This window comes from Drosophila albomicans, chromosome 2R (assembly GCF_009650485.2).
Source record: "Drosophila albomicans strain 15112-1751.03 chromosome 2R, ASM965048v2, whole genome shotgun sequence".
Classification (NCBI taxonomy): Eukaryota; Metazoa; Arthropoda; class Insecta; order Diptera; family Drosophilidae; genus Drosophila; species Drosophila albomicans.
In genome coordinates, this window is record NC_047631.2 from 11,421,017 (window position 1) to 11,432,977 (window position 11,961).

The window sequence follows — 11,961 nt, forward strand, 5'->3', positions numbered from 1 at the left end:
GTGTATTATTTTGGAATCTCTACTCAGAAAATTCTTTGCTTCAAACGAGACTCAGTTGAGTCATCCAAAAAGTATGCTGCAAATATTTTCAAAGTCAACAAGCAATTTTTTCCGGATTGCAGAAATGTCCAATTTCGTTTACCACAACAATTTTGGTCGAACTTTGTGTCTATTATCAATAAGTGTTCGGATAATTGCAATTAAATTGGCGAGAGATTCCCAGGGCAAAACAAATGCATGCCAACTGTCAAATGATTATACTGTTCGCACGCCCATTAAATAAATCAGAACACATGAGTTTGTATTTCTTCGTTTTAAATTGGTATTTGTTTTAGTTTTTCTTTTTGTTTTTGGTACATTTGAGAACATTCATCATTTTGAATTTGAATATAATTTCGATTTTGCATTAGCTTTGTGTTTGCTGTTGTTTTCAAATTATAACTAATAGATTTCAATACGTATTTCAATAGTCAGATATAGTATGTGGATATCTGAGTTCTCTCTGGCTTACAATTAGATCAACATTTACATATACATACACAGATATAATTTGCTGAACATACATATTCATATCTGTCCTTGCAGGGGAGGGCTTTCGCATAAAGTTTTTTTTAGTTATAGTTTCCGTTTCCGTTCCGCTTCTGCGTCAGCTTCCGTTTCGTTTAATTCATTTTGCTAAACACAGACAAATACATGCAGAGTTTCGTAACAATGAAGGTACAGTTAGATATTGTGTGAATTGCCAGCGAATAGCCAGTAACAGTAACAAGTAACGAGTAGCTGACATCGATATCGATACAAGTACTATTATGCTATACAACGAGTACACAAACAAGACACCAAGAGCGAGAAACAACGCGACTTTGACTTCGAGTTCGTATGCAAACGAGAAACACATCTATAATTAATTTTCAGCTCCACTTGGCGCTGTCGCACATTAAGATAAGCTAATCATCTTCTGCATCATCGATAAATGCTCGGCGGCTACACACGGAAGTTGGGGACAAATGAAACGCTCCACAAAAACATTGTGTGAGCGAGCGATTACGATTACTTAATACAAAACATAGCTACATGTAAATTAATCACAATCGAATTATTTAAAATTATTTACACAAAAAATACTCAACCACAAGGCTGAGAACCCCAGGTGGTGGTCACCAGGTCCAATTGACCAACCGATTATCCCATTTACAAATCATCATCCATCATCAGGTCAACTGCAACCCATTTGGACATTGGCCATCTAAAACGTTGCTCAGAGTGTTTTGGGGCATGGGGCGTTGGACACCTCTCTCTCTCTTTAATTCTCCATCAGCCGACTGAAGTGCAGTTCTCAACTTCAAGCTGTCGCTTATGCGCGCTCTGGGCACTTGGTCTGCACAATGGGCGCCTTGGGTTGCAGAGAAGAGACTCCACCAGGCACTGTCCCCTCGGGCAGCATGGCCGTGTGTACAATAATGGCTGGCTGATCCTCGCTCTGTGGATGCAACTCATGGGATTCCCCGGGCGTCAGACTGGCCAAGGCGGCAAGCAGATCGTGATTGACCAAAGGCTCAGCCTCCTCGCGTGGCTCCCAGCCCGCTGGCGGCGATGCGGGCGGTGAAATAAGGAACTGTTTGACCGGCGCCGGCGGCTGTAAATTCTTGTTGTTCACCGGTGTCACCGGCTGTGCAAAGTAGCAGGTGATCACCGTCTTCTTGTTAAACTCATACTGATGAAGCTTGATGCGTGCATTAGCAGCTGCAATGGCATTGTCATAGTTCACACGCAGCCTGCGGAAACTGCGCAACCATTGAAAAGTTGCCGATTCGCTGAATGTGCGAAATAGCTCCTCCATGGCATGCTTCAATTCCGGATTGGCAAACACCTCCGAGTGTATGTTGGTCACAATTATCGATGTGGGCAAATCATCAAACGAATCAGCATCCACCTCCGGCTCCGTTTCGCTATCCACATCCCCCTCCGGTGGCAACGTTGGATGCTGGCTGGGTAAGCCGTCGGCTGCATTGATATAAATATCCTGATCTGGTGATAGTTTGTCTATGCTGCCGCTACCTCCGCTGCTGTTTTGTGTGGATTTCAATTTGCTGCTGTTGTTGTTGTTGTGATTGCTGCTGCTGCGTGGTGTTGTCGTTGTCTGTGTGGGAATAGGAGTGATGTCGCCGGCCTCACCTGCAGCACTCCCCGAGCTGGCGGCATTATTATTTGATTTGCCCGTGTCGGACATGGCTGTGCTGAAAGCAGGAAGAGAGAGAGGAAGAGAAAGAGCGTAAAGCATATTATTGATTGAACACTGGAAACGTATAGCAGTAGAATAGCTTAGCTAAACAAGGAATGCAATAGACATTAGGGGCAATAGAAAATGCAAGTTAAGGAATGTGCTTAAAATTTAAAGCGATTTGGATAACTACCGCACAGACCTTCGACAGTTATTCAACAGCCAGAGATCCTTCAAGTAATCACGTTAAAAACAACATTCGCTTAACTGTTTACTACCAATTTGGGTTGGCCAAAAAATTTTGCGACTCCGCCCACGTATTCCGACGTGTTTGCATTTTTCATTTACGTAACACGTTAAGAACAAATTTCAAGCGTCACACAACGACTACAATGACGATGACGACGACGACGACGTCGACGACAACTATAAATTGCCGCCCAAAAATGTGTGGTGAAAGCTAAAAACTACAGACGTGTCTGAGAATATTTGTGGTACGATTGCGTTTGGGTTTTAGTTTAGAAATGAGCAAAACGTTGGAGGAGAAGAGAGGCCGTGAAGTGTAAGAAACTTAAGTATCGGCACGTGAAGGCAATCAATAGGGTCCGCCACCGGTTGGTGACGCACTGTTGATTCACAAACTGTTCTTGATTTTATTGTTATGCTGAATTATATACTTCTATATATACTCGCACACAGAGCGGGGAAGGCGGGGATTGCGGGCTGATTAATAGCATTGGCGAATTTTTGTGAATGAATGAAAATGAAACCAACGCTTTTGGCGTCAGCACAATGACGTCGTCTTTGACATCGTCCTTCAACCGTTATACCCCCGCCCGCTACACCTCAACCATTTTACTTTTCTACGCTGTGTTGTTGACATGACAGCAGCACCTGTGACCGAGTTCAATTTGTCGACTCGAAACAGTCAGAAGTTTTAGCCAGTTTTATTATTATGATGATTACTATTTTGGGCTTAGCATAGTTTTAGATTAGCGCTCAATTGTATGCTATAAAAAGGCTACCTTGCCCTTCCCTCCCCCTCATGATCGTTGAGGTGCCTAGTGCCAGCTGCTATTTTTATGGCGTCGCCCTAGGGAGAGTGATTCAGCAAATATGGAATATTAATACACTCCTAAATTGCGTATATTCTACACATGCCTTCTTTTAGGCTAATCGTAAACAAACAAACCAACTTTTATATAGCGCCAAAAAGTAGACTATGCTGTTGACTTAATTGAGCCAATACCCAATTTCAATTTCAATATCAGAAAATCGATTGTTTGTGCCGCATTTCGGTGGTTTTCCTTAAGAAAATGAATTGAAATCGCTGAAGGTTATTAAGAACATTTGTGGTTTGCTTTTCATTAAATTTAAATGCAATTACGAGCTACGGCCATGGCCGCCAGTCTATCGATGTTCTATCAAACTGACACATTGCCCCCCACGGCGTTGTTTGTCGACGACTAGAGGCAACTGTCAAGCGCAGATTTTAAAGCGCGCCAGACTCAAGTATACTTGGACTCTCGTCGGCTTTGCACTCAATGGACTAATATCAGCGGTAGCTTTAGAGCGACTACGATGGATATGGCGACCGCCTGGAGTGAAGCACTCCTGTTTGTTGTTTTTCACTTGTTTTTTGTTGCCACTTTCTTTTTTATTTGCTGGACTTACCGTGGCGTACAAGAGCGATTGGATGTACAATACAATAAAAACAATAGCCAAATTGAAAGAGGACTCTCCCGCCCCTCCAAATGACGACAGCCAACCTGGGGAACCTGTTTTGTGTAAACCGCGAAGTGAGGGAAGAGGAACATCGATAGCGACTACGACGACGAGTTGATCTATTTCTGGATGATTGATTTCCTTGAAAACTCACACAATTGTTACTCGTGCGGAAGTTAAGCTCCCCGGGCCTGCATGACGTGTGCATTTTGTTTGGCTCCATCAGCGCTTGGCGACGACCAGAAGAAGCAGGAGGGACAAACAGGGGTACTCAATGAATGGGTTGCTTGCTTGCAAAACGTGTGCCACGCCACGAGCACTACGCACTCTATATACATTTGAGGATGGAAGGTACAAGTGAAAACAAAAAACTGCAAGTAAGCCGTTGGAAACTGAGAATGATGGCGGACTTAGTTGGAGTAAACGACCGGCTTGCATGCAAATTGTGTAGGTCCTCGATGACGTCATCATTGTTTGCATGCTAAAATAATACCAACATACTGTTATGAAAGGCGGCAATAAAAGCAAAACGAAACGAAGAATGCTTTAAAAAAAAAAACACACTCGTACTTGGACAAAGACTGAATGGAATTTGTGTGTGTTTGTGCGAGTGTGGAGCGCCCAGTGGGGCTCAACATGATGATGAATTGCCTGACGGTCGTTATCCTGCGACCTTCACTCATTCATAATTGCTGTCATCATTATATCAAGTGGGCGGCCAGGTCTGAAGCTCTCTAACAAGATCCTAGAGGCGGTGTGGGCGTTTCGCAACTAAATCTTTGTTACCACAAAATTGCCGACAACTTTTCAAATATTATGCAAGTTCAAATTGAAGATATTTATAAAAGCCACAGAAAGATGGTGGAACTTAAAGTTTTCTGAGTGAAGCGTATTATATTCAATATCAACAAACTATCTGAAACCGCATTGAAATATAATATCTTTCAATTGCAAAAATATCCTGTGACATTTCTACTGTTGTTTTGAAGCCTTAGACATTCATTGAAATTCTTGCAACTGCTAAGTTAATTGGATTTCATTATGCTATTGTAAAACGCAGTTGGTTCTGCGTCTAGAGTGCGTGTCTGGCATCAGTTAATCAGGCAAAGTGCAACTGCAATTGCGTCTGCAATACTTTCACATCCCACACACATCTCTCTCACTCTCTCTCTTCCATAACATGGCTAACCTTCATAACGAAAATCAAACCGTACATGTTTGGTTTCTGTTTTTATTGCGATTCAATGCCAACGCGTGGGGGATAATCTAATTTTGATTTTACGCAGAAATACGAAATCCGAAACTGGCAATGCACACGAACGAAACATGATTCCCAATACACATTTTGTCGTCCTTTTTTTTGGGACTTCAATACGAGAATTTTGTGCGCAATCGAAGCATGCAGCACACAGGTCAAAATTTAATTAAAACTTACTTCTCGCCACAGTCTGGCCAAATGTTTGCACAATTGTTGCAGAGCATTTTATCCTACCATGGCAACCTGCAGCTGTCAGTTTCGTTTGGAATTCGAAATATTCAACCCACAAAGTAGCCGGCATACATTCTGTCACATGCACTGCAAGATACTTCACTGCCCAACTGTACCTGACATGCCAAAAGGTCATCGTGTGATCCATTAGAAGTGTGCAAGTCGCGTGGGCTTTTCCGACACAACATTGTTAGGCGCTGACATTTTCTACTTTATTATGCAAATGGCAGTAGACAGCTACTTCTGTCTAACTTCGCACTGCTTTAAAGACGCTTCCTAAAATAGCAATTTATGGGACAATTTTAGCTTTGCTTATTTTAGCCATTTGACACTCTCTCGCTGTCTATTCAGGACTTTTGATAATACCCAAAATAAATGCGTGTTCTGTTCCAAGAACGTTTTAAAACGAAAAACAACGAGTGTCTATGAATATGTATGCATATTTCTGTTTAAATTATCTACATTGTGCTGATGTGCGTTCGCAACGCCCACATTTCAACGAGTTATTTTCAGCTTGGCTTTCAGCTGCACCCACCTAAAAGTGTGCTACACTTTTTTTATAAGCCTGCTATAATTGAACATTATGTGCGCTGGCGATGAAAGTTGAGTACCATCTACATATGCAGACATGGCGTATACGCAATGTGAGTCAGTGTTGCATGCAACAAATGCTACAGCTGGTTGTGGACATGGCGATAACGGCAAACTCAGTGTTGGTTGTTACATTGATTTATGTTGTGCTACTTCTTTTTTGTTCGTTCTCGTTCGCATTTGAGGTTGCCTCATTAAACGTAATCCCGTAATCCATATGACAGTTGCTTCCCGCATCGTCAATTATCGCAGGTTCTGCCTGCGCTGCCCACTCATTAAGCTGCCACAAATACACATGCATACATATGTATACATATATAATACAATACAGAAATCATTTGTACATATATCCTCCACTCGCATGTGTCCCGCATGTGAGGCGAGTGGCGAGTGTGTTCGTGTGTGTAACACGAATCGTTGCGGCAGTTTGACCTTTGGCCAAGCTGATGTATCGCTTCGTTCTGGTCAAACTGCTATAAAGCTGCCGCAGCATTTGTGCTCACATTTCTGCTGGCCGAATGGGTTTGCTCGTCATGATAATGGCAGCTTTGGTAATTACCCGACACTTTCAGACCTTAGCTCAGCTCAGCTGTTAATTAAATCGTTTACACACCGATAGGCAACCACAAAAGTGCACAAATCCTATTTCAACAACAATTCCAATGCATTCCACCTATTCGAATAACTCGCCAAATTGATTTCACATATAATAGATGATTTTACATGTACTTGTACAACTAAGCTCATCGCAAATTAAACAAAGCCACATTGATTGAGATTGATTTCAGCAAAGTTTCCAAGAATTTGCCCTCATGTTATAGAATAGTTGGTTAAAGAACATTTTGCTTTAATGTGAGATTGTGCTCATCCTCTCTATTCGTTTCTCTCCCTCTCTCACACACACTCTCTTGTTATCAATGAGCATGTGTAGCATGTGATGCTTATCAGGCAAAAGAGGTCGGCCTTGGGGTCTCTTTTGACTCATTTCGCAGACAAGCCCCTTTGTTGTTGGTTGTCAGTAACAACTGTGACATGTCAGGGACGAGGCAAAAATAGTTTATCAACTTTATGCAAAACGCTTCAAATGAGACATGTGTTACCAAAACATGCCATAGACGTGACTCCCCAACGCATTGTCACCGAATTAAGGTGGCAAGTGGGTGTCTATGGATATGTGCTGCTGAATCTACTAAAGTCCATGTCGCATATCATAAATCATTGCCATGGTGGTCGTCATTGCCTCAGAGCTTATCATTCGACAGCGTAGCGTTGACGCACCAACTGAACCCGGTTGCAGCCGGCAACAACAAGTTGTCCCCAGTTAGTGACTACGTTGATAACAATTAACAGTTGTTATTATCGTTAATTGAGACACAAATACATGAGGTTTATTGCATGTACATACGTATATGGATGGTGATGGTATAGTACGATTTTATGCCCCGACTATAACTAGGCATGCTTTAAGTCAAGGCGTCGTCCGTCCCATCCACAATGCCAATCAGTAAGTACTCTGTGATTGCGCGATTGTGGCCGTGATTGTGATTGTGTCTGTGTTTGTATTGTTAAACGTTCAAATGACAACTACAATCGCTGTGACGTCAGTCCAATTCCATTGCAATTCCGGCCCTAGTCTCAAGACTAACCGTTTGACGAAAGACTGCGTCCGTCCGTCTCCTGTACTCGATTCGTCAATTGCCAAGAGCAGGCAAAAAAAAAAAAGAATTCGAAACAAAAGCGAACGTAAAATAAAAATAGCATAAACCGCGTCCAAATGGACAAAACGCAAACTATGTAGTATAATAAAAACGATGAGTTGAATTTATTTTAAAATCGCTTCATATCTTCTGCGTCAGCAAACGACGCAGGCCAAGGAAATGCTATGCACGATATTTATAAACCCCTCACACTCGCACTCACATCCGCAGAGCTATATACAAGAACTGCGGTGGTTGACCAACTGAATCAAAAAAATATCCACAACTGAAATTGTCTATTTCTTCTTGATAGCCCGAAACTCAAGTTGATGACAGATGTTATCAGGCAAAGCAAGTGGCTGCTTGTCGTGTGGCAAAAACAACAGAAATGTGGCATAATTAATGATTGAATACTTTGAAAGTAGCAGAAGCAATGCTTAAGGCGCAAACTTAAATGAGGTAAATGGGAATGAGTTGTAAGACAATGGAAAAAGCTTTAATGAGCTAGTTTCCAAGTAACTTTCATACCACAAGTTGAAAGAATATTAATGCTGAGATTGCTTATGCTGTCTAGTTCGGTATAAACATTCTATTATTCAATTATCTGCCTATATCATCGAATCCATTTATGCCGTGGAGCTAAGTGAATGGAAGGGAAATATTCCCAAGTTTCATATTCCACAAAGAATATTAATGTTGAGATTGTTATGAATACATTTGTTTGGTATAGACATTATTCAATTATCTGCCTATATCATCGAATCCATTTATGTATGGTAGTGAAGTTAAGTGAATGGATAAGATAAATTCCCTAGTAACTTTCCATGCCTAACTTAAAATAAAATTAATGCTGAGATTGTTATGGGTATATTTGATTGATACAAAGATTCCATTATTTCATTGTCTGCCATAATTGACCTACATATGCAACGAATTTATGTTAATGGAAAAGGGTGAAGATTAAATGATGAATATTAATTATAGAATCTAAATGATACCCAAGTAAAATTGAAGCCAATAAGATCAATGATAACAGGGAATTAAAGATAATTAATAATAATTTAATATAAATAAAAAGACAGAGATCGTAAATATGCACAAAATCCACTGATAAGTCAGTCACAAAGTAAAGAGAATTCAATTAAAAATGGTCTACTATAAAGACCACCGTAGATTAGAATTAGTGACTTCATTATGTACAGGTGCACGCATTTTATTGAGTTTTAATCATGATAATATTGGTTACTATTCTTTATTTTTTAAACCTCAAGTTATTATCGTGATTATTAATGAGAACATTTACAATTACAATGCTAAGTTTAATATATGTAGACAATCATTGATCTTGCAAATACAGATAAGAGTAAAAAAAAGTTGTATTGGACTTTTATCAATTATCAACCCAACATTCGTCTGAGATAAGCAATTATTCATGCACAAGAAGTGATTACTGTGGAATCCACTCTATTGTCTCTGGTCTTTAAAATGATTTATTCAGTTGCAAGTGTTACACATGTTGCAGATGTAATTCCAATCAAGTTGTTTGGCTACCTGGACAGTCTCGTAAGCTGCTGTTGTCTGAAGATGAATTGACGACAGACGACAGGCTTTAAGTGGACACTGCCCTGTGAGCAGACAAAGGTCGCTATGGGAACCAAGGTCGAGTTTTGCTGGTTGCCAGTGCTTTTCGCTTTTGAGTGGCACATGCCACGCCCACAACAAAGCACAACAAACGCATTGAAAGAGCAAAAGTAAGAGCGAGAGAAAGTGAATGTGAAAACATTTGAGCACAAGAGCTGATTTTATTTGCATTTGAAAATTTATTGTTTTTGGCTTCTCCATGCTTTTGGTTTCGTCTCAGCTATTTCCATTTTCCGATTCTTGCGTTTCTTTGGGAATTTGTTTTGCCAAGCAAAACATTTCCAACAGCAAAATAGCACAAAAAAAAGGGGGCATGAAAGGAGCGTGAGATTGAGTTGCAAAGGGCGCAATGCGTTGGTGACTTGCTCTTGCCCAAAGCAATTAAAATTTTCGAAACACACACCAGCAGCGACAACGGCAACAAAAGCAACAATAAAGCATCTGTGCACAAGGACGCCGCACATTTAAAATTCATGCGGCAACTACACAAACACGCGCAAAAACAAAAGAAACAGAAGCAAAGGCTGAGCGAACAAAGGGGAGAGAAAGAGGCAACCTCATTCTGATATGTAGGTGTTAGGGGGTATTTGGGTTACAGGCTGTCAGTCACGGTCACGGCTGAAGGAACCCTTTAGAAAGACCAGCTGATGGCCAGACAACAACATAGGCACGAAGAAGAAAATTCAATAACAAATATGTACAGATATTGTGGGTGCACCAACCTCGAACACTATATACCCTGTATTAAGTACGAAGACAGAAATAATTAACTTACAAATATAACTATTATTCGTAAGGAATTTTCTACATATATTTTATTTTTCATAAATATGCTTACAAAATAATTCAATATTAGAATATTTAATTAATATATTGTATTTGACTAACTGATCTAAATTAAAAGAACAAACAAAATTCAATTTAAAATTATATTAAAAATAATAATTAAATGCATAATTGTCTCCTCCTATCTATATTATTTTGTTATGAAACTTGTAAATAAAAAAGTAATTAAATTCAATGAATTATTATATTATTTTTACATAGACAGAAAGAGTTCAAGACCTAGTTAGTTGCTGGTACTAGAAATATCAGTATTGTCTCTTTTTAGATTTAATAAATTAAAATGTAAAGTTTGTTTTGTCTTTTACTTTTCCCCACTCAGCAGTCTCGTTTAAAAAGCTTTTATAATTACAGGGTATAGATGAAAATATTTGCACCCACGCACTCAACATAATAGCGACGCGACAGACAATCTGGACAAAAATGCTTGCGCTAAAAAGTTTGCTAACTTGCAGGATGCCAATAATACGGTACTATATTATTATTTAAGTACAGTAGAAGTGCCTAAGGCGTAAGGGTGCAATTTGTTAAGCATGGAAAAACACTTAAAATTAGCTAAGCAGTTGCTAAATTCATAATTGAATTTTGAAATGATTTTCGCCCAGATTTATGCCCGACTAAATTTGATGTATTGCTGAAAAAACTAGATCTATTTCGATAGCTTTCAGGGCTTTCACATCAACGTGTAGCACAGCACTTCGTAAATCAGCGAGTAGCTCTTTAGACACTCTAATGTATCGACTATTAGTGCAAACGCGCAATTTATCAGAAGTGTCATGCCAAATTTACTGTGCACTTCACATTGAGGCACTCTCAGTGGATGAATGTTGTCGTTGCAATGCTGTGCGAAATGGAACTTAGGGTATGGGTAATAATTACGCTGCAGCGTAATTGCGATGCGTATGTTTCTTGGAATGACCACAGCAAAGGCCAGCTGCAATGTTTATAAACAAAACGTGAGCAAACAATTAGCGGCCGCAAACAACAAAGAAAGAAAATAACAACTATGTGTCGTTGCGCGACAGTTAAAAATATTAACGCACAAGCACACCCACACACATATATACATACTATAAGCATGTATTCACCCACTTTATTCATACGAAAAAGAACGTAAAAATACTTGCATCCTCAATCCGCTATTGACATTGCTACTGCAGCGAACAATGCATTACATAAGCATCTTTGGCTTGCAATGCCATCATATTCTTGATTATCGCATTTGGTTTTATGCAATTACTTACCGTTTACAAACTATTTAAGGTAATTACTCCGATGACGGCAAATTTTGCTGTTGTTTTTTCTTTTTGTTGTTGGTGGCGTTCAGCTTCACTGCGGTAGATTATGAGAGCGGCCCGGAAAGGTAGCTGCTTTAGCACTAGTCGATATTATTTCTCTAATCGGCTGGTGCAGCGCGCGGTTGCAATTGATCTTGAAATTGGCAAAAGATATTTCTTAGTCGTTTGGCATTTGCAATAGATGTGGGTAGAAAATTCTCCGAATTTGCGACACTCGCGACGCGACACAACAACCATTCAACACAAATTTCGTTTTCACATTGTTTTTGTGAGCAATTGCTGCGGTGTGACCGCAACTTAAATTCCGAAAATATACTATTTTATGTCGGAAAATATTTCCATAATAAAAATAAACAAATTTATAAAAAATTACGAAATGGTTAGGGTCTGACATTGTTTTAATATTTATTAGGATAATATTAAAATATTTCATTGTAATTTTAGCTGCAGAAAGTT

At 39.7% G+C, this 11,961-nt stretch overlaps 1 protein-coding gene across 2 annotated transcripts; it reads right to left on the bottom strand.

Moving 5' to 3' along the window:
- Positions 1 to 294: 294 nt before the first annotated feature.
- LOC117573808 (protein sarah) lies at positions 295 to 11,837 on the bottom strand. Of its 2 annotated transcripts, none has more exons than XM_052006323.1 (2): positions 11,452 to 11,837; positions 295 to 2,232 (listed from the first exon to the last, which is right to left on the bottom strand). In XM_052006323.1, exon 2 carries the CDS (start codon positions 2,228 to 2,230, stop codon positions 1,355 to 1,357), a length of 876 nt encoding a protein of 291 aa, XP_051862283.1. In that variant the 5' UTR covers positions 2,231 to 2,232; positions 11,452 to 11,837; the 3' UTR covers positions 295 to 1,354. The 2 variants fall into 2 exon arrangements, with proteins under 2 accessions (XP_051862283.1, XP_034113110.1); XM_034257219.2 differs by having other exon boundaries at positions 295 to 2,237; positions 11,452 to 11,830.
- Positions 11,838 to 11,961: the final 124 nt, after the last annotated feature.